General features: G+C 54.9%; 1 protein-coding gene across 7 annotated transcripts in view; it reads right to left on the bottom strand.

Annotated features, from left to right (window-relative positions):
- Positions 1 to 2,001: 2,001 nt before the first annotated feature.
- Positions 2,002 to 22,814, bottom strand: part of RAB11FIP3 (RAB11 family interacting protein 3) — an 83,978-nt gene continuing 63,165 nt past the window's right edge. For 6 of the 7 annotated variants that reach the window (XM_074598036.1, XM_074598041.1, XM_074598040.1 and 3 more), the window contains 10 exons: positions 18,904 to 19,038; positions 15,660 to 15,695; positions 12,855 to 12,948; positions 11,064 to 11,167; positions 8,606 to 8,746; positions 7,541 to 7,622; positions 5,384 to 5,521; positions 4,348 to 4,503; positions 3,780 to 3,920; positions 2,002 to 2,876 (listed from right to left, as the gene is read on the bottom strand). In XM_074598036.1, the coding sequence (XP_074454137.1) occupies positions 2,763 to 2,876; positions 3,780 to 3,920; positions 4,348 to 4,503; positions 5,384 to 5,521; positions 7,541 to 7,622; positions 8,606 to 8,746; positions 11,064 to 11,167; positions 12,855 to 12,948; positions 15,660 to 15,695; positions 18,904 to 19,038 (1,141 nt within the window). In that variant the 3' untranslated portion in view covers positions 2,002 to 2,762. The remainder of the gene's footprint in view (positions 2,877 to 3,779; positions 3,921 to 4,347; positions 4,504 to 5,383; positions 5,522 to 7,540; positions 7,623 to 8,605; positions 8,747 to 11,063; positions 11,168 to 12,854; positions 12,949 to 15,659; positions 15,696 to 18,903; positions 19,039 to 22,814) is intronic. The other variant, XM_074598037.1, reaches the window with a different exon arrangement.

Raw genomic sequence — 22,814 nt, 5'->3', positions numbered from 1 at the left:
CCCCCCCAGCAAAAAAAAAAAAAAAAAAAAAAGGGGGTAGGGGTATTTCCAGCCCCATCCAGCCCCCTTGGATGCTGGGGATGCTCCCAGCCGTCCCTGCGGAAAGAAGGTCTGCGGGCAGGAATAGTAACAGCTTTTAATCTGACAAGAATTGATACATCATTTAAGACAATACTGTTTTTGCCTCTTTTTTTTTTTGGGGGGGGGGGCAGAGGGGGCGCAGGAGGAAAACTTCCTTCACATACCGGTGGGGAAAGAGGAACATTTTTCGGGAAGTACAGTTTTTTGTTTTTGTTTTTTTTTCCATAGGGACTTTAAAGCATGGTGAATGTGCAAGTCAGTGCTTTTGTTTGCTTAAAACTTTTTCCCAGTGCTTATTTACAGTTACAGTACCTCTTTGTGAGCGACAGGAAAAAAGACGATTGTTTGCACTGGGGATCCCGTGATCCCAAGTCGAGAAAGGCAGATCTCCGATATTTATATATTTATACATATATATATATATATATATATGCTTTTGTGTATACACAGATAACATTTCTCTCTTCTTTAAAGTATTAAAAAAATGATCGACCTTCATTCTATAAAAATACCTACTCTACAAGATAGAAAAATTTTCCCTCTCCAAGTATACACTGATTTACACCCAAAACTTCTCTGGAAATGTACATTACGTGGCTTCTTCCCGCGGGCTCGGGGCGGGGGGGGGGGAGCGGATGGCTGGGTGTAGGGGGGCGGGGGGTGCGGTGCGAGGTGTCCCCGTCCCTCGCCCAAAAGGGTTTTTTGGGGTTCGTCCCCACCCCGCTGCGCCTCGGACAAGGCCACCGGGGGGGCTGAGCACCCAGAGGCGATGTGGTGGAAGAAGGAGGGTGATGGCGGTAGGGGTGGCGGGGGGGGGCTCGGCCAATTTCCCCGGGGCCGGCAGCGCAGGGGACCCACGAGCCACTGAGGACCGCCCCGGCAGGGACTAAGGCTGCGGCAGCTGCCACCTCTCCCGGCCAGCGTCACCCTGCGGGGGACGGAGGGCGAGGTGGGGAAGGAGACGTGCCGCCCGCGTGGCAGCGTTCCGGGGAGGAGCAGCGGGAATCCAGCGGCCAAGGGAGCGCTGCGGCTTCTCTTTTTCCAGGCCACCCCGCCATTTCTAAAACCTGACAAAGCAGGAAAAAGAAACCGCTTTTTCTTTTTGCAGGGGCGGGTGGGGGGTGTCTGACGTATTAAATGTGAAGCCACATCCCTGGGGGGCCGCTGTCCGTCTCCTCCCGGGAGCTGGAGAGGAGCAGGTCAGGTAAAGTGGCTGCTCCCCGGGGTCACGCTCTGCCACGGCCGCTGGTGCCAGCAAGCCAAAAGCTGTCTGATGTAAACATGGCTTTTGTTTGTTTCCCAGGGAGCTGCTGTTGTCGCCTCCGGTCTCCTCTGCCCTACGGCACGGAGATTCGAGCCCTTGGCTGATGCCAAGGGGGCTGGGAAATGAGAGCAGCGGTTCCGTCCCCGGCCGCAGCGCAGGGAAAGAGCGGGGAAAGGCAAGCGGAGAGGGCTCTCCCTCCAGGAGCTATCACCAGCAGAGCCCTGCTCCGGCAGGGAATGGCACAGGCCACTGTCCCCAAGCATTGAGGACCTTGGGAGGCAAGGTGGAGAGCTCAGCCCCTCTCCGCTGGGGCTCCCAGGGAGGTTCCAGACCTCACCCTGACCACCCTGGGCCGCTGCGTGTCCCCGCGCCGGGCCAGGCGACAGGGAGAGGCGGCCGGGACCAGCCTCCAGTGCAAGTTGAAGAGTCGCAGCCTTTCCCCGGTCCCTGCAGGCTGGACAGACAGACAGCACCCGTGTGGCCGCAGCTGGGGCCGAGGGGACATCTCCTCCTCCCAGAGCCAGCCCGGCTCGATGGACGCCCGCAGATGAGCCGGGAACGAGAAGAAGGGCAGCAGAGCCCAGGCGCGCCGACGGTAGTGAGCCACAGAGCAAAAAAAAAAAAAAAAAAAATAAATAAGGAGGCAGGTGACAAAGTGCGCTTAACGCCCTGTCCCCAAAACCAGCCGCTCCCCCGCCTCTTTCTGCCACCGGCGAGCGAGAGAGGAGCCGGCAAACACTCCGCACACAACCCCTTCCCAAGCAGAAGTGGCAGGGCAAGGATTAACCGCGCCAGCTTGAATGAGGACATTTGCATTAAGTTAATTAAAAAAAACAAACGACAACAACAACAAAAAAAAAACAAAAACAAAACCACCAACCGCCTCTACGAGTCTGGGACACGTTTCCCTCTCTCCCAGATCTGCCCCAGTTGAGTGAGTGTGTCAGGGACACTTTGGCAAAGCAGATACTTGGGCTGGACCGGGCAGCAAGGGAAAAAATGTCAGCTCCGTCGCTTCCTTCTCCTTCCCGTTATCCCGCAGTTCCGAGAAACCCTCTCCTCACGGCTCCCCGCGCACTGGAGGGTCTGACACCGCTGGCAGGACAGTTCCCAGCTTCACGCGTAGCGGGGCCGACGCAGGTCCTTCCTCCAGCTGTCCGTTGCCTACGTTTCTTCTCCAGGTTCCCTTTCACCCCTCAAAACCAGAAGGGCTTCAAAATAACGGAGTCAGACAACAAAAGCCTTGCTGCTGGTTTTCTTTTTTCCCGGGTCCGCTGGCTAATTCACCCACCGATCCGACGGGATGCTTCCTAGTGCCTTCATCAAGAGCAAAGATGTTTCGAGTCCCTCTTCATCCTCTCAGAGCACCAAATCCACAGCCATCGACAAGCACGCAGCCGGCGGCTCTCGGCCGCCCTTATTTCACTTCCAGGATGGAGGGATTCGTCTCCATGATGGCCACGATGATCCTGTCGATGTAGTCCTGCAGACGGAAGTTGATCTCCTCTTGCTTCTGAATTGCTTCCATGAGCTGCAAAGGGAAGGAGAAAGGGAGTGAGCGCTCACCGCCGGCCGCTGCCTGGGGAGCAAAGAGGGGGTTTTTCGTGGCTCTCTGCACCCACGGAGGTTTCCCCCCTTCTTCATTCAGGCGTGGGCCGTTCCTGGCCGTCTACAAGCGTTGCACGGCATCGCTGCCGGGGACCAGACGGCCAATTGCTCGAGGAATACGTACTGGTATCTCTGGGGCATCCCCCAGCCTTCCTCCCTGCTTGAGCAGGCTCTGGCTTGAAGAAGAGGAGATGCCCTCAGCTGCCGGCCCTGCGCACTCCTCTCCTTCCTCAATTTCTCAGCCAGATGGGACCTCGGAGAAAGCAGGGAGCTTTGCATCTCCCTTTGGCCCCCAAAACATGGGTGTTTTCCCATTACGCTTCTCAGGGTCTGAAAGGTGTAACTCTGACCCTTCGGTGGGCTCACACTCGGCCACGGGGAGCAGGGGGAGCATGTGCCGGAGAAGCCAAGACCTTTAAAATCTTAAGCTGTCTTAAGAAAACTCTCTTTTAAGTTGTCTTAAAATCTGTTTTAAGACAACAACAGACAGACACACACCCCCCCCGCCCCGTGCTCGCTGGCTTGTCCCAGGAAGAGGAAGGCAGTCACAGGATGGGCAAAGCGGAGCCGCCAGTATCAGCAAACTGGGAGGCGGCAGCTTCCCCCGTTCCCAGGAAGGAGGGCTGGCAGGCAGGATAAGTCCTACAAGCTCTTCAAATAGTTGCGTGGGTATTTCTTATTGCTCGCGACCGCTTTCAAGTGAATTTTGTGGGGGAGCTGGACCACAGACAGGGCCACATCAGCTCCTCCCAGGCCCTGGGTTGGCTGAGAGGAGAGGAAACGCACCAGCCATCCTGGGAAGATGCGGTTTGAGGTAAGGCCATACCTCGTCTCTGGAGACCGAGCTGATCTCCGCTGCCAGGGATTCAGAGAAGGAGGCTGAGAAGAGGTTCTTGGCTCCCTGGATGCTCAAGTTAATGATCTGTCCGTTGAGTTCATCGTTCTGCTCCTTCAGGTTCCTGTTATCCTGTTCACAACAGACAAACCAGATGCTGCTGAAGCACGTGGTGCCCTCAGAGCAGATCCGGGGGGAAGGCAGGGTCTTTCGTCCCGACCAGCAGCTTACTCATACGGCACTGGGAACAGGGCACGGTCTCCTGGCTCAGCCTCGGCAGAGCCTGGAGAACCTCTGAAACATGGGATACGCTGGGGAGACCCAGGGGACACTGCAGGGGAGCTCTGGAATGCACATGCCATCCTTCGGAGGAAAGCGCCAACCTCTCCTGGCCCAGGACAGGAGAGCAGGAAAGCAGCGAGCTGCAGGATCCAGGGTCAGCTCTTCGGGAGGGAGCCCCCAGCCCCACTGCTGACCACCCCTCCGTGTCAGGGGTTCAGCATCCCTTTTTGCAGACCGAGCAGCTGAGACGCTTCCCTCCCCGCCCAGCCCCGCACACCTGCTTGAGCTGCTTGATCTCCTGCTCCAGCTCGGTCTCCCGCGTCCTGCTGTTGTATTCCTGGAGCCCCATGCTGCTGCTCCTGCCCCTTCGCTGCTCAGCTTCCAGTTTGAAGAGTTGCAAGTGCTCCAGCTGCTTCCTGAGGTCCTCGATGAGCTGCAGCACAAGGGAAGGGGACAACTGAGTGCCACATCCCCTGGTCCTGGCTGGTAGGACAGATGGGCTGTCACCCAGCCGGCAGCAACCCCACGGACTGCAGGATTAATGGAGCCTTTCTGGGGCGCACAGAGCTTCCCCTTCCTCCCCCCCGCCTCTAACGAACAGGAGAAGGGGAGCTACTTAAATACATGAGAGCAGCCCTGGAAGGACTTTGATGGAGCACCAAAGGCATCAGCTCCGGGTCTGCAGCAGCAGACAGACCCTCCCGACCCCCAGCGATGTGGGCACCTGCTCGGGCAGCTCCCTCCTGCCACAGCGCCGTGAATCCCCGTCTCACCCGAGTGCTCTCAGAATCGCCAAAACAATAAGAATTTCCACTTTTGAGGCCCAACGCTCCTTTCCTCCCACAACAGCAAGCCCTGCTTGAGCCTCCAGCTGGAACTAACCAACCACGCAGACACCTGGAAGGGGCCGGGGGGCAGGGGGGCGGACTGCGTTTCTGGCCCCAAGCACACAGGAGCTGGCAGCTCTCACCCAAGCAGCCTCGCAGCCCTCTCCTCCCGCCTCCTGGCTCCACGTGTCATTGTCACCGTGCTTCTGCCACCCCTCCTGTGATGCAGAAAAAGGCCCCGCGGGAATGGGCCAGGGCGGCACAGTCCCACCGGGTTTGCAGACGCAGACACACTCGGCTGAATTTTAATGCAGGCAAAAGCCATAGCTATTCCATAGCTATATTGCCATACCTTCCTTCTCTGCCCAGGCAGGACTAAATGCTCCACTTACATCCATTTTTGGAGAGGCTGCCGAGGCCGGCTTCCCCACCTAGCCCTAATTTGGGGGAGCAGCAGGACAGGGAGGCAGCGAGGACTCTACTCACCTCCTGCGTCGACTCCTTCTCCTTCTGAAACTGGTGCCTCTCCTGACTCAGCTTGTCCCCCATCTTCCTCTTTTTCTCCTGCTCCTCCGTGAGCTGCACGGTGAGGTCTTCGATCTCATCCAGCAGCTTCTGCTTCTCCTGTTAAAGACACAGAAGGCGAGAGTCAGTTCTTCATTCGGCGCCGCTGGGGCTCTCCCCACCAGCTGAAGGACACGGTGCACGCTGAGCGCCGCGGGGAAGGCTCTTCTCGCTGACGCAGGCGGATGCTCTGCCTGCTGGGATCTCGTTTGCCCGTCAGAGGGCTTCAGAGCCCGAGCGCTTTGGCAGCGGCACAAGAGCCGCCCACCAAAATAGCAGCGCTGAGAGAGAGGTAAATAAAAGATGACTCGAGACTAAAATGCACGCAGGCAAATATCCGCAGTCGTGCAGGTTCGCGGGCGGTGCGGCGCTGGCATGGGACACGGCTTGGGCAGGACTGGGGCCAGCACAGAAGGCTACCGGCCAAGGAGAAGACATTAAACCATACGGTTCCTTCGGTCTGAATTTCAGAAAAGCCAGGAATCTAAGATCTTAAGCCACTCTGGGGGTGCTCATGCATTTCAGAGAGAAGAGAATTTAATCAAGGGTTGACACAAGGCCAGTTCAAGCCAGGACGTACAACATCCTGTTGTACAACATCCTGGGAGAGCCCAGGACGTACAACATCCTGGGAGAGCCCAGCTCTCCCGCTCTGCCCCCTTCTTATACTCAAAGCCTTGGCTGAACATTTGAGATGGCAGGTAAAGCTTGTCCCTGGGTGATGACAACAGCCCTGGGCAGTACACTTCCCCGTACAGCAGCACCCTTCTGTCTACGACCAGTTCAACTCCTCCCCCAGCTCACAGCTTCCAGCCTGGTTCGCCCCGCGAGGAAGGTTTTTGGTTTCCAGAAAGAAAAAAATTGCCACCAAGCAAAGCTGGTGCTGGATGGTCCGTCCCACCAAGAGGCGAGGAGCAGCTTCAGCTGCTGGGTGTGGGGGTGCCCTGGCCCGTGGAGCACAGCACCAGTAAAAAAATGCAACGCAGACAGTGAAATCTTGATTTCTGACAAGGTACGAGACAGCGGGTGATGAGCAGGGCTCCTCTCCTCGGCAGGGAGGGACAGCGGTCGCGCCTCTCCTCGTTAATCCCGTTAACCGTGGAGCAAAGCAGCACTGCTCTGCAGAGGGATTAAGGATCCAAACCGACTTCATGGGGCTGAAACAAACCCAGGCAGGAAGTTCATCCTCAGGTCCACAGTGGTTCTCCTGCCCCCAGCCTCAAATGCACTGAGTTTACAAGGTCTTGGCAGATGAGGACCACTTCACGGTGGCCACATCGGGTACAGATGGAGCTGCCACGCTCTCCCGCAGGCTCAAAACCTGCCAGTGGATGAAACACTTGAGGGCCTTCAGCTGGGTAGACAGGTTTGATTTCACTTAAATTTTCATCTTACGTCTGCCACGAGCGTGAACAGAAACAAAACGCAGCCTTTCTACCAGATGTTACATTTGTAACCCACATTCTTTCCAAAAAATGAGGCTCTTGTCCAGCCCATGGGGGCTGCGGCGCCTTGGGAAGCCTCTCACCCTGGCCCTGAATGGCCTCAAATCCTGAGCAGGGTGAGGGGGGAGAGGATCTGGGAGATAACACGGCGCTTTGAAGACTCAACATGAAAATCGCAGCGTACTTATCTACCCGGGCAGGACGCAGGGATGAAGCACACCCGCTCCTCTTCCTCCCTCACAGAGGACTGTCCAGCTGCGGACAACAGCCACAGGGATGGGGACAAGCTTCCACAAGAGGGCACGAGTCCCCTCCTAAGCAGGCAGGACAGGGCTGCCATCGCTGCAGCCTGCGGCTCTGCTTCCCGCAGGCTGCTCTGGCACAGAGAGATTTATTAGCGGGGTTCGTTAATCCCAGTTTCCAAGCCAAACACTGGGAACCTGCACGGATAGCGCTATGGGATAGCTCTGGTCCGGGGGGAGGTCTGCAGGCGCTGGAAGGCAGAAGAAGCCGGTTTGCTCGTTACATTAAACAGATCTCACGTAAAGCCTTCGTGTAAATGCGGATTTCAGCTGCAGCCGGGTGAGAACCCAGAAACTCCGGCTTGGCTACCCCGAGCGCACGCGGTCCTCACCTCCTCCAGTCTCTCAATGTTGGCTTTTAAACAAGGGACGCAGGATCTCAGCTCGCTGTTCTCGTCATCCAGCTGCTGCAGCCTGCAACAGCAGAGAGATGGGTAAGAAACTCCCCCAAACACCCCAACTGTAGGAGATTTGGTTAAAAAAAATCACTATCAAAGCAGGACCCGCTGAAGGCAAGCCAGCAGTGATTTATTTTTTCAAAGCAAACCCTGAGACTTTCACTCTTTCTACTGCCCGGGGAAAAAAAGGGGCATCCACATGACTTCTGGTGGGTCTGCCGTCCAGTGCCACCCCTCCTCAACCAGTCCAACGCTATTCTTTAGGCCAAGGGCTTCATCAGTCCCTGGACAAGCCTCAGCGTTAGGCACCAAAAAGCAGCCACATCGCCTGGGCAGAGTCAGAGGTTTCAGAGAGGGTTTTGGCTTTGCCTTCTCCAGGCGAAGTAACATCCCTTTGTCACGGTAACTGTCCTGCTACAAGCCCGGTAAAAAGCCCCAGTGCCTTCATCTTTCATTTACTGCAAGGGTTGAACAATAGGAAAACACATCCTGGAGAAGCAGCAAGAAATACCCCATCAAAAATACAGCCGTGAAATAAATGATACCTCTCCCACCCCACTTATTCCTTTGGAAACGCCCTGTCCGGGACACTGCCTGGCCGACGGCTCTTCCTTCCCAGACATTTGCCTTTTTCCATGAAGGTGGAAAAAATGTACTTCCACGGGTCATTCACGGGAACAAACCACCTCTTCATTCTCACGCTGTGGGGCAGGCCCACGGATGGAGAACGTGAGCTAAATTTAAACTGCACCTGGGAAATTCCAATAGTCTGAGAGCAGGTTCACGGAGGGGCTTGACTTGGGGGATGAAGGTAGGAGAAGTAGCCAAAACTCCGGGTTTATAATGACTTTATATACCTTTAAACAAATTAAACTCACTGCCTACCACACTTGGTCTCCCCAAAGGCTGCGGTTGCAAAGCGTCAGCCCGTTCATATATTCCAGCGTGTACGCATGGGTCCGGCAGCCCTGCCACCACCCAGCCCTGCCCCAGCCCCACCTGGCCTGCAGGTTCTCAATCTCGATGCTCTTCTCCCTCTCCATTTTGCTCAGCAGCTCCCTCTGCTTCTTGATCTCCTCCAGGAGCGTTTGGTCAGCTCTCAGCTCCTGCTCCTTCAGCTGTTCCTCGAGAGCGTTCGCTCTGCGGAGAGAGAGAGAAAGAGAGGATTAATCGCTCCCAACGGCTCACCCCCGGCACGCTGCCATCCGCAGGGAGGGATCAAACTCCCTTCCCAGCCTTTCCTCCCACCCCGCGGAATAACGGGGAGAAGGAGACCGTGCAACAGAGCGAGCTGTCAGGGGAAGCACATCACCGTCTCAAGCAGCAGGTGTCCGAGGGCTTCACTTCATCCCAGCAGATGCAGTGGGAACGCAACACGGTCCGTGGAATCCCCAAGGACACCGCTGCTGGCCAGCAATAAGGTGGTACGTGCTGGTATTATCTCTATCTAGTTTTTTTTTTTTTTTAAGTCGCCAGGCTGCACCAAAACCCTTTTTAAGAGGGAGGCCATCGAGGGGGTGAGGTGAGCAAGCACAGTAGTAATTTTACAACCCACAACCTGTGGGTCACAGTCACAGCCTCACCCAGAACGAGCTACTTCATGGGAACACCTCATCCCAGTCCTCCTCCTATTCACTCTCCCGTTTTCCCAACAAAAACTATGGGATCTGCAGGTCAGCTTTCTCTGTGTGCCGGCATAACAGCCATTTCCACTTGCTCCTGAGACTGCCGGTGGGCAACGACAGCTCCAGCATCTCGCTCCTGGGTTTGTAATTGCCAGTTTTCTCCAAAACAAAACAAAACAAAAAAAAAAAAAAAAAAGAGCAGCTAGAGAAGTATTTTGCTTATGCAAAAAAAAAGCCACCCATGTATTTAAATTAAGCTGCGAGCAGGGGGAAACGAGTGGAAATGTTTCTTAAAACTTCCCAACCTTGGCATTACAGATGCAAACAAACAAAAGCCACGCAACCGATGAAGCTCAAGCCCACGGCAGTACGCCCGTGCTGCCCCAAACCCGCCTGTATTTGCCATGCAGGCTGAAGAAGAACTCCGATCGTTAAATAACCGACTGAGCCAGCGTTGCCAGACTGAGCGTGAGCGGCCACTGACACCCCGCAGAGCTCACAACACTCAGAAGACAAGACCACCAGCGCTGCCTGCCTGGTCCCCCCCAGGCTGTGCAAGAAGCTGCCCGGGGAGCCGGAGGCTGTGTCCAGCATCCCCCAGTGAGGGACACAGGGATGCTGGCGGGGGGGGGACATCCCTGCCCAGGCCCTTTAATGCCCACAAGGGTCTGAACCTGCCTCCACCGCCTCCGGGGCTGCTCCTGAAGCTTGCTCCCTGTTGGCCTTCAAGCCCGGCAGCCGGGGGAGAGCTGAGGTTCCTCAGGAGGCCGGTGCGCTGGAGTTCACGCCATCGCTTGGCACCGGCGGGTGGGGAAGGCTTTTTGGCCAGACGAACCCATTCCTCAACCGGCAACGAGTACGCTCGGGGCTTTACTTGATTAAAAGCCGACTGACACTTCTGGGCCAAGCTGCTGAAGTGAAAACCTTTCCCTCGCTGCAAAGTTTATCGGGGCTTAGAGGAACCTCTGTTTGCATTGCTCGGTTCCCTGACACGAGTGTTACTTAACAGTCTTACAGCCCTATAGATAAACTCCTGCCGGGTTTATCTGCTGAGGGTAAATACGCTGCTGGAAGAGAGAAGCCTGCCAGATTAGTAAGGAAGGTGATTACATCAAACGGGATCCAAAGGGCTGCGCCCCAGCTGGGTTCCGAAAGCGGCAGGATCAAGGCTGGCTGTGGGGAGGGCAGAGATGGGTAGTAGGGACCCTTGCTGTACCTCCCACCCAGATTTAATGGGTGAAGTGAGGGCGAAAGGGTCCATATAGAGTATGTTCTCCTTGAACGGGAAGCTTTCCAAGGAGCATCACCCCCTCTGCGGTCCTCTGAGCTCCCCTGGAGCTCTGGAGCTCCAGAGAGACCTTTCAGGGTGAACACTCAGAAGGTGGGCGGTGCATAAAACCACCCAAGATCTTAAAAAAAAAAAAAAAAAAAAAAAAGCTAAAAAGCACTATCATAGCGAGCAGAATATTGCAAAGGAGAGAGATGCCAGCAGGCGGGCCGTTTGTCCCGGCTGAGCTGCAAAGAGTTTCCTGAGCTCCTGGGAATTTGCCGGAGCCCCAGAAAAGCGTGTGCGCAGGGCGCTGCGATCCCGCACACGGCCCTCGTGCAGAGAAGGCTGGATTTAAATCACGGCCAGGCCGGGATCGGATCGTCGAGGGCAGAGCTGTGAAGCTTTCCAGCTATTTTCTGTCTGTGTCTTTCCCACTGTCTCCTTTCCCCGCATGCTCTGGTAGTGCCGGCAGCCGGCTCTGGGGCAAGGCAGGGGGTGAGGACAGGCAGCACCAATGACGTTAAGCTGTATTTTGGCCCCGGCACAAGCCGGGTTTCCTCACCTGTGGACGAGCTGCAGGTTTTCCTGCTTGAGGCGGCTGTGCTGCTCGCCATTAGCAGCCGTGTCCTTCTCCAGCTCCGTCACCCGCTTCTCCAGGAAGACCACCTGCGCGACGGGAGAGGGGAGGATCAGTCATTCATGCCTAAACCCGCTGGCAAAGTGACACCGAGTGCCGGAGCAGCTCCCACCACCTCCAGCGCGTCGTGCAGGCGCTCCCCACTTGCCGATTCACCCCGACACAGCTCCCGGCATCACCCGCATCCCGCTCTTCACCGCACCAAGCGGCCTGAGCTGCACGAGCCATCGCTGGGGCTCGCTCTTGGGCCACCTTCTTAAAAATGGCTGTCTGCCACCGGACTCAGGTAGCCATGCCTTGATTTAAAGCATCCTATGTACCGATACGAGGCCAAACACTTCATTTTCTTCATACTCTTCATGATAAAATCCTCCCTGGGGGTCTAAAGGGATCCCAGCTGGATCCCCAGAGCTCTGCTGCCCTGAGGCTGGGGAGAACCTGAAACCAGGACTGAAAGACCCTGGGTTCACAGCTACCCGTAAATAAAGCCACCTAGGAGGAAACGACGGGAGCTGGTGGGGAAGGATCAGAGATGTGTACAGCCCCCTGCACCTATACGGGGCTTATTTCAGCTCTATTTGCATTTTCATTCATTTTCCCTAAATAGTGCACAGCTTTGAAGAGCAAAGGGGGGCCGGGAGCACCCTTCCACATCCCACCCAAGCAGGAGTGTGGGTCGGTGGGTGGGAAACTGCAGCAGGACAGAGTTCGTGGTCCCCAAAATCCCATTTATACCCATAAAGAACAATCACGAACGAGACGCAACCAGGATCCTGTCTGCAAAACCCAAACCATCGCTCTGGGGAGAACGGCAAGCGACAACTAAGTGTCTTAAAAAAGAAACATACAGAGACGCACGGCTCCTCCCAGAAGTGCATACGCGGTTTCCCAAGCCAGATGCCTTCAGGAACATGAGTGTTTTATTCAACTTTCAGACTTGGAAACACATTGTTTTAAAAATTCTTTTAAAGGTCTTCTATGCATTGTAATTATATCCGAGTGCAGCCACACACACATATGCATTTCTCTTTCACATGCTGCTCCATTGCAGCTAGTTGCGATTCCAGAATTAAAAAGCCATTTTCAAGGTGTTTTGGGACTGCAGCGAATACTTGCGCAAGCCACAACTCACCCATCTTTACCTTTCCTGCTTTCCCTTAGCTATTTTTATGGGGAGGTGGCTCAAACAAAAGCTTTCTCATGCTCCTGCACCGCTCCTATCTTGCCCTACAACCCTTTCCTCGTAAAACCCAACAGGACCGGCACAGAATCAGCCTGACATCCTGATGGCACGAGCAGCAGCGGCAAGAGCGTGCCGAGGAAAGGAAGTCCTCGTTTCGCATCGGGCGATTTCGCTCATTTTGGAAAAGCAGAAATTGAGGACGTCTGGTTGCATGAAGCAGAAGTGAAAACGCAGCCTTGCAGAGAGCTGCCCGCTCCCTCCCTGCCAGAGAGCTGGAGGGGGCTGCAAGCGGGACAGCACACTGCCGTCCCCAGGAGAAGGCACCAGTGCCACCTCCTGACGCAACACAGGACCTCTGCAGTTCAACACGGAGTGCTCTCGCTCTCCATCCCCTTGCCGAGGGGTTCCTGTGTCCCACCTGCACGGATCTACCCGGTGGCAGCAAGAGAAGCTCCAGCCCGAGTCCTGCCCGGGGATTGCAGGGCATTGCGAGCCGTGGCGTGCTCCAGGATAGCAGACAGCCCCGCTCTTACCTTGTCCGTGATGTCCTCTTCTGTACACTCCAGCGTCTCCCGGTAAGGCTCCTCCATCACCCCCACGGACAGCGCGCTCGTCTGATGCAACTGCCTATAATGGAGACAAACCACCCCAACCCACAGCAACGCCAACATTAGAGCGAACATCACACGACATGGCAACCTCAGACGACGACCGCTATTGCTGGACGCGGTCCCTTCTCTCCCCTCCTCCTTTTCCAAGGGGATTTAATAGCTCTGCTCCTTCTCGGGCCGCAGGATCTATGGCAAAGGACGGTGTGGGGCAGGTCCTTCTCACCACCAAGTTCTCCAATAAGCTGACGGCCTCGGTGCGCCCGGATAACTGGGCTGAGCGGGCGGCTGCTTACCGGCCAAGGGGAGCGCAGACGTGGACACATACTGCTGGGACTTCATACTATGATCGTTTGTTCTTGCTCTTTGGAATGGGAAGAGATAAGAGCTCCCTCTTTTCACTTTCTTTAGGAACGTACCACGGCCACGTGTTATCCAGCAAAGGACAGAGTACTCTGCTCTAACCACTGATAAGGTTAATAAAAAGTGGGGGGCAAGGGGTGTAAAGGGAGGGAGGGGAGGAAAAAAACCACCCTGAACCTGTTGTGAAACATCCCCAGCCCACCTCCCCGCACCGGCCGCGCCAGCCGAGAGCGAGCTAATCATTAGCGAGGCCTTGTGACATTGGTGTCCACAGCCACCTAAAGGACACCCACCCCTCGGAGGGGCTGGTCTGCGCTCGGGGTATCGCTGCAGATCCGCTCCGCCGTCTCCCGGCACGAGAAACCGCTTCTTGCCACGGGGAGGGGGGGTCGTGTTCCAGCTCTGTGAACCCCAGGCAGATGCCACCTGGAGAAAACCGCTCTGCTCTCCCACCACAGCTCCTACAACGAGCGGCTTGATCTACCTTCCAAGCCAGTGCTGCTTCGAGCAAGAGGTGAACGAGAAAAACCTCGGTTTTTTTCCCCTAGAAATTTGTAAGGTGGGCTCACAAATTCACCCTGCGACACAATAGGCTCGTGCAAATATTCAGGAAGCCTAACTGGCATTTACCGAAGGGACCACAGTTGAGTACCAGCCTTATTTTGCATCCTCATCCCGAGTATATATTTAGATTCTAAAGTCTCGGGCACAGTTGTCATTTAAATCCTGCCAAGCACAACAGGGCCTAAGCAGCTGAGATTTCTTGGCACAAGCAGAACCTGGATAACAAAAATCAGGAAAGAGCCCTCACCAAAATAAAACCCAAATTGCTAAAAGCAAACACTTTGGGATTCTATTCAGTAATTACAGTATCTGCGACAAAGGGCTTGGTTTGGGCTGATCTTAAGGATCTGGCTCTACTCCGCAGCAAAACCACATTATCTCCTTGTTATCACAAACTAAACTCGACTCCTGAATTAACCAATTCAAGTCCCACAATCTCAGAAAAGCATCTTGCAAACGCAAAGGGCTCAATCCTCCATAAAACAAAGCATCTCCGTTCCCAAAAGATTGAACTCCAAACCCCCCCAGATTTGCTCTGCCAGGCACGGGACACAAACGAGAGCTAAAACAGGAAACCTGGGGACAGGCTGCTCCCTTCAACCTTCTTTCCTGCCAGTGTTTTTAACAAAGATGTAGAAAGTAAGATGACCGGATCTAGGAAATGTAATATCAAGGACTTGCTTCCTTGCCAGGAGGGGAAACCATGCCGGGGGCGAGGAATTGCTGACCGCAGGGAAAATGGAGAAGGGAAAAGGTGTGAGAGCGTGGAGGGGAGGGAAGAGGCACGCAGAAGCTGCTCGGGGAGCAGGGCACGGGGGTATGAGCACGAGCATCACCCAAATCGAGCTGCCCATTCCTCTGCAGCACCCCTGCCCCGCTCAGAAACCGGCGAAGAGAAAGCCAAGGACCGCGGAGGGCAATGTCCCGTCTCCCCGCTGGCGTGGGGCAGGGACAGGCAGGACAGCTAAGGTCAGCCTCGGTATATTCTTAAAAGCAGGATGAGACGGGAAGAGGAAGGATGGCGAAGCTGGGAAAGGAAAGGTGAGCATCGGGGTGTCACGGGGAGGGGATGGACCCTCCGCCCCAGCGATTCAGAGTAAACCCTGCGGCTTTTCCTCTGCCAGGAAGGGATAAAAATGCCCACGAGGAAAGGGCAACCGGCATCATGTGAGAGGGTCCGGCAGGAGGGAAGCGGCACAGCGTTAAACCCTAGGTGGGGTTTCCTAAAACTCCCCAAAGCCCCTGGGCGAGCCCGGGGAGGTGTGGGGGGGCTGCTCCCACAGAGTCAAGCGTTGAGCGTTTACACCGAGCAAAGGGAAACGGAGAGTGGTCCGAGGCGGCTGGCTTTTTTGGGGTGCCGGAGAAACCCCTCCGAGCTGGTGTACAGACCTCTAGGGACCCACGGCAGTGACAATGGGGAGGAGAGAGCCCCGCCACACAATCCGGAGGGACGGGCCCTTCTAGAGACTTCTTCCCCGCTCCACATGCCCCCTGCCAGGCAGGATGGAGGCGGGGGCAGGGGGTGGGGGGCAAAGCACCCCTACTTTTGCTCTGGAAGAAATCAGACTGACGCCAACCTCCAGCTGCACGCACGAGCGAAAACCCCCTGATTTCACAAAAACAGCTATTGCAAACTATCTCAGGATTAAACCCGCTTTTCCCCGGCGCTATGCAAGACGTCCAGAAGTACAAAATCGCAAACTTATTTTGATAACCTCCCCTCCGCACACCCAGCAGATAGTACAGGCCCCCCCTCCCCCCCCCGCGCAACCCCGGCAAGCATTAATACGAGCGTGAGCTTACCTTGCTACCTTCTTGCTCGAGAGTCTTTTATTTGGACTGCAAAAACGGAGAAAAAACAGGAAAGAGTTAGGAAAGCTGACAGCGGAGAGCAAGGGAAACGGGAAACTGCAAGCACTCGGGGGCACATCCTCGGCTATGGCAGGGGAGCGCCGCTGCATGCACCACCCAGCCCCCCGCCCCGGGGAAAGGCAGGCGAGGAACCCGCTCACGCCTTTAACAACACAGAGATAACGAACCCAATGGGATAATGCCGCCGAAAACCTACAGCAACAGTACCCTCGCACCGGCTGATCCCTGTCCTGAAAGCCAATCCCCAAAGGAAAGTGCTAATTATAGCCGGGAGCTCGGTGGGCTTCGGCCGGGCTCCCGCCCCCCCCAAGCACCCACCTGCTGCCCCCCCCGGAGCCCCCTGCCCACCAGCCGGGGGACAGGCAGCACCTCCTGCCTGCAAACCGGCACCTCCACCCTTCCGGTTCACGCTTCTCCCAAAGGTTATTCCCGCTCTTCGGCTCCGGATCACCCGAGAATTGCTGCCAACTCGCAGCTCAGAGATTTTTAGGAGCTGCGGATCGTGTCCCTTTCTGGATTTTAAGCACGGGTGGCGTGCTAACCGCTGGGGAGGGGTACGAGCTCTCCTTTGCCCTGATACATGATGGAAATCACTCCGTGTGTGCCCGAGCCAGCTGCCACCATACCACAGCGGTCAGGGTTTAGCTAAGGCTTGGCATGACCCAGGGTATGAAGAGCCAAGCTCCGCATCACCCTACCCCTGGGGCTGCAGGCTCTCCCCACTGAGAAAAAAAAAAAAAAGAAGCTTTTTTTTTTTCTCTTTTTCTTTTTCTTTTTTTTTTTTTTTTTGAAAGGGCTGCTTGCTAAGATGCTCCTTCCAGTCCTTGGGTGGTGACGGACGCAAGCCGCATGCTAAGCGAAGCAAAAGGGGCTTGGATCTCGCCTTCCACCCCAAACACACGCTGGCGTCAAACAGGTGCCAGCGGGACACGTCGCGGACACCAAATCACTGACCGGTGCCAGCCAACACGGCTCTAGCCCCAGCGGAGAAGCAGCAACTGCATTCCCTGGTGCTTAGCTCAGCTTAAAGAAAAATAAATAAATAACAAATAAAATAAAATCATCTGGGAGCTCATTCCTGCCTAGAGCTGCAACAATGATATTAGTTCTTAGAAGGAGGAATTAAAAATAGCTCAGGAAAATTTTATTTTTCTAAAAAAAGCAAACAATGAGGGACCAGGGGCTGTTGTCGGGGTTACCGGCCCTCGTGTCAATAGTGCGTCCCCAAACCCCGGATTTCCAAGGAGGGCAAGAATCGCTGCTGGCCGGGCTTCAAGGCCGCGCGGCAGCCGCCCGAGGTCAGGCCCCCCCGTCTGCCAGCAGTCGTACGGAGTCACATACGGCCCCAGCACCGGGGAGAGAAACAATATTTTTCCTCTGCAAACAGCTTCTCGGAAAGCAGCGCCGGGTTCTCGGGAGGCGGGGGGGAGACACACTTCAAGGGCACTAAAACAAAACCTGCTTTTACAGAACTGGTTCATCCCGAGCTCCTGGAGGATTTCTCCCCACGTGGTGGGCGCGGGGAGCAGTGCCCCGACGCCGGGACCAGGCTCCCCACCTTCTTCCAAGTATAACATGCTGCGTAAAAACACCCATAGCCTTTAAGAGCGGGGCTGTTAGAGGGCAGCGCGGGCTTCACCCCATCCTTTGGTGCGGGTGTCTTCAGGTTTTGCCTCCCAGGAACGGTGCCAGAGGTTGGTCCAGTTTCTGCCGCTCTCTTCGCCTGCAGCCTAGGACTTGGTCCCCTTGCGTTGTTGGTGATGCTGGGAGCAACCACCAGGTCCTGGCGCGTCCCCTCTACTGCACGGGGACACCTCGCCTGTCCTCAGCGCAGAAAGGGTGGTCAACGTCCCTTCCATCAGGTCGGTGCGCAGGGGACATTTGGAACAAATTCCCAGCAAATTTGTGCCGGGGAAACCCTGAACACAGAGGGAGGAACCATATCTACTCACCCTGAGCCCAAAGTGCACACGTTAAATCAAAACCTATGGAATTCCCAGCACGACACCATGGGATGGGGAAGCCTCCTCTGGAAATCCCATCCACCACAGGAGGCTCTGAGGTGGCCGTTCGGCTTTGCAGGTAAATTTGGTGGACAAAGCCTCAATGGAGTGGGGCTACTGGTGCATCCAGGGAATTCTAGGATCTCCTTAATAACTGCATAACCTGGGACTCATTGCTGACCCTCAAGGCCCTCCAACAGCGAAGTCAACTATTCACCCGAGAAAGGGAGAGAAGTATTTTTTCCATTAAAAAATTTAAGCCCCTATTTGTTTCCCAGTTGTCTTCCCACCGCTACCTAGCCCAGGAGAGCTCCCACGTCACGCTGTCCCTGCAGAGGACAGATAGAGACCAAGAGCGTGACCAAAAACCGGGCTGGAAAACGCATGCCAGATGTGAGAAGAATGATTATCATTACTACCGCCATCCTTGCACTCAGCAGACTGAAAAAAAGGTCTGAAAAAATAAACGAACAAATAGAAATCCCTCCCCACTTGTCAAAGCAGCAAATCCAGCTGCTGGCTGGTAGATCTCAAACGTTACATTCAAAAGCTCGCGATGTTCCTACACAAAGGCCCCAGTGTCTATCACGTCTACCCGGCTAGTGGTGGCACACAGGCGGGCAGGCAGCTGGCGAAGCAAGATTTTACTGCTGCAAAGCGAGAGCATCTACGGAAGAGGTCCCAAGCCCCAGAAAACAAGCCGATGGCTCCAGGTTACTGCTGCGGGGGGAGGACGGGCTGTACCTGCCCTTCCAGGTTGAACCGGAAACTTAGAGGTGCCTCCATGCTGGCTATTACCGGCCAGAAGACCTGGCAGTTTTTTCCTTGGTGACAGAAATACTGTACGCGATCAGCTTTAAGTCCCGAGGCAAAGGACTGCATTTACTTGGAGCGTGAAGAAGTGCCCACCACTCAGCAGGACATGCGAAGAGGTCACCCAGGGCAGAAGGGAAGACTCTCGCTGTCTGCCAGCCTCCGTGGCTCAGACTACAGGAAACTTCTGCTCACCCTCCATAACTTTATTATAACCTTTACCACCTGGAGAGGTTCACCTTGGTGAAATTCATCCCCATCCGCAAGCAGGCCAAAGGAAATCTGCGCAAGACAAGGAGAGTCTTCCCTTTCAGACCATCGTTCCCCGCAGCGAAACGGCCCCGCACAAGCCCAGTTACCTATTCATTTCAAGATCATTCAGGCGAGCGGAAAGATCCTCGAGGCGGTTGATTTGTTTGTGGCACTGGCTACAGTAAAACTCAAAAGCTTCATCTGCGATAATGCTGTGCAGTTTCGCAGCGAGCGGATTGGCGCTAGAGAAATCACAAGGGTCATTTCAACAGGACAGAACAGACAGGGCTGATTTTCATCCGTGGCTTCCACAAGCTGAGCGTAGGGTGGGGCAGGGGAGCTTTTGGCGTGACATACAAGACTTGCGATTAAAACCTTCAGGGTGGATTGGGTCACCTCCCCCTGCCCCCCTGCCCTCGATTTTAGAAGCCAAATCACAGTTAATACGGAGTTGCTACAAATTAGCAGGATTTCCACCAAGACTTAGAGCTTGGCCCCTGTTTCCAAACCCCTGTGCCAGCCGGCTCTTTTGGAGGACCCCCTCCGGGAGCCCAGGGAAGGCGAGGTGCACGCTTCCCACAAACCTACACAACTACAAAGTTTATTTGCCAACATGATTTTCCAATCAACCCGTCTCACGAGGCTCTAGCAAGGGTCCTGGTTTGCCTCGGTAAAAGCAGACCAAAGTCACACATCCCCAGACTGGGCACCAAGAGCCAAATCCTTTGGTCGGTCGCACCGTTTTCCAACGGGATGCTCGAAAAATTGAGCACCTGCGCTGCTGCGGACCCACCGTTAGTAACACAGGGCCCGATTTTCATTGGAGAGAGCTCCTCTTTTCAGCTAAACTCAAAAAGGCGGTTGCGATTCATCTGCTGTCTCCTACGAAGCGAAGCACGGGGAAGCTAAGCAGCAGTGTTGCCTTACTGTAGGCGACACCATTTGGCAAGGGGACAGGGGGGTCTACAGGACTTTAACAGCCTGGGGAGCTACTGGGTCCGGTCAGCGGTTCATTTTCAGCTGCTGACGCGGGACTCAAGCTGTCGAGGGACTCACCAACACTTGGCAAACCACTTCCCCCACCTGACATGACTTGGGCAGGACAGAGTTCGGCCAAGGGATTTTGAACAGCAAAGAATTTGTGTTAATTTGGGGCCAAATACACGTTCCAGAGCCTTCCTGGAGGAAAACGTGCTTCTGGAAGCCACGGACTTGAATCAAAGAAAGGTTAATAGTGAAGAAACAATGCAGTTCAATAAGAAAGACAGGTAAAGGTGTGAGCAAACACAAGCAAGCTTAAAACCAAAAGGCATACGAAAGGGCTAGTCAACCCCGTGATACGGATCCACACTGGCAAGTCCTGGCCCGGGGGATGCTGAGTGCCCGGGACACCCTGAGAGGGGTCCCCTGGCTCCAGCTCTGTTGCCTAAACCCCTCATTGACATGATTTTGGTGGCAGGGGGGTGTCAACGGCCCAGCCACCCCCAGGGTCAGGCCTCTGAGTTTGTGCCGTCTGTACAGTATTTCCAAGCCCCCTTAGAACAGGCAACTGGAAAACAGTAAACACCAAATTGCTCCTTTTTTCCTGTTCCTGGAAAAAATAAAAATACTGAAAAACACTCCCCTTACCCTCTAGGGCAGGTTTGGACCCAGGATAATCATTATCCACCAGCATTCAGTTGAGTTGCTCAGGCTTTGCGCAGGGTAAGAGGTGACAGAAGCTTTTGTGGCACCTGGAAGAAGTGACGTGCCCATTTCTGGGCTCTGTCCTCGCCCTTTGGCAAGGAGGCCCCTTCGGTGCGTCCTCCTCATCCCCGCCGGGCGCATCCTCGCCGAGGTGTGAACCCGAATCTAACCAGCGTTAACCAAAACGGGAAGAGAAGCGTAGAGAAGCCAGAGACCAGCCTGGCAACTCTTGGGGTGCATGCAGATATTCCTGGCCTCTGGTTGCGTTGGTTGGTTGCCCGTTGAGTGGGTGAGAGCTCCACCGCACTGCGCCCCCGGGGCGTCCCCTCCTACCCCTGGTGGCAAGCGGCCAGGCTCTGCCCCATGCCAGCCTCCTCCCTCCATCTCGGGGAGCAATGGGCGTCTTCCACAGAGCATCGGTGCATACGGACACAGCACGTCGGCAGCCGAAATGGGTGCGTGCGAGGAGCTTTTCCCTTCAGTTGCCACTCGTTTACCACCAAGCGCTGCAGTGGGACTTCTCTCACCAGATGGATGTGCCAGGGAAGAGGGGGCAACCCAAGAGGAGGGATCGCAAACACACACGCAAGGACTAAGCAGGAAAACGCAATACCCCATGACCATAGACTCATAGAATGTGTTGGGTTGGAAGGGACCTCTAAAGGCCATCTAGTCCAACCCCCCCGGCAGTGAGCAGGGACATCTTCAACTAGATCAGGTTGCTCAGAGCCTCATCAAGCCTGGCCTTGAATGTCTCCAGGGATGGGGCCTCCACCACCTCTCTGCGCACCCTGGGCCAGTGTCTCTCCACCCTCAGTGTAAAGAACTTCTTCCTAATGTCTCATCTAAAGCTGCCCTGCTCTAGTAGGGTACCCTGAAGGCTCCTGGGTTTTGTATGAGTCCTCTGGTGAAGATCTGGAGCTGTGGCAGGAATATTTGTCGATGTTATTCCCACTCAGAGACTCTTGTAACATGGAAAGGGTGCATGGCGATGTGACCGTTCACAAGCGATAGCGTTCCTTGTATTAAAACCACAGCCAAACAAGAGAGTTCCACCTGAACCAGAGATATCCTGTAGTTCTTTGTGGTTTCACTACATTTAAACATACTAGGGAGGCAGGGCTGTGTTCAAAACACCAGCACAACCTCAGAGAATGATCAGCTAAGGATCTTCATGCACGCAACGATAAACCAAGGTAAGGGACCTGAAAGGCATGAGGAAATCCTCTGTTTCCAACAGAACCGCGTTCTTAACTCCAGAGGTTTTGCAGGGTTTATCTGCAGCCCGCCTCCCAGCAAGCCCCAGCAGCGAGTCTCCAGTATAAACGGCCAGGAGCCGCGTGGCCACGTGCCAAGTGAGCCCCTCCCAGCAGAGGAAAGATGCTGCAGAGCATCAGGTTGTGGATAAGATCCAAAGAGCAGCAGAGGGGAGACGGTGCCCCGACAGAGCAAGATTTGAACACCAGGAACATAGGTAACCTGGGAGCTCCGGACTGATATTAAAGAAAAAGTTTAACTGATTGCAAAGCTCCTTTAGCTGAGTATTTTCTTGCCAGAAGCCTTCTGAACTAGGTTGGAGGCCCAGACTCAAAGAGAAGCTCAAAAAGAATACTGAGGCTGGTTTTTATTCGAGAGCACTTCCTACGCTGCAGCACCGGCATTTCTGCACAGTGCCATCTAAGGACAAGCATGGACGAGCGACGTGTCCCTTCCATTGCAGGGTATCCCATCCCATCAAGCCCTGGAGCACCCGTTTCCTGACGTAAGGGGTTAGGCGTGCTTTAGAGCAACGCTCTCCTATTGCAGGCTTAGTTAACACCTTCGAAACTGCTGCTGCAAGAGGAAAAGAAGAAAGGAGGAGAAGAGAAGGGAGGAGAAGAGAAGGGAGGAGAAGAGAAGGGAGGAAAAAAGAAAGTCAGCCCTGCCCTGACAGGTGTGACAGATGATGTGACAGTACTTCCCTGCCAGCCCTCTGCAACCCAACTCTGCCAAGGGTTTTGGGGAGCTGGTAGAAAACTGGCAGACAGCAAAAGGTAAAAAAAAAAAAAAAAAAAAAAAAAAAAAAGTTATGACAGGTTTGTACTGCTGCAGAAAGTCACAAACGTGTATCAGCCCAAAGGAAAAAAGGACGTTCTTGTCTTCAAGCCAAGTGCGCGGCTGGCAGGGACCACTCCTGCCCTGCGCAGAGATGCGCCGCCCGATGGAGAAACACGTCCCCGCTGCTCTCTGTCATCACAGGGACTTTGGGGGATGATCATGCCAGCTTTTACATTTTTTTTTTTTCCTTAGAAAGGAAGTATTGAGGGGTTTTGTACTCCTCAGTTCACCCTGC

The sequence above is a fragment of the Larus michahellis genome, chromosome 8 (assembly GCF_964199755.1).
Source record: "Larus michahellis chromosome 8, bLarMic1.1, whole genome shotgun sequence".
Taxonomy (NCBI): Eukaryota; Metazoa; Chordata; class Aves; order Charadriiformes; family Laridae; genus Larus; species Larus michahellis.
This window is presented reverse-complemented; position numbering and strand designations above follow the sequence as displayed.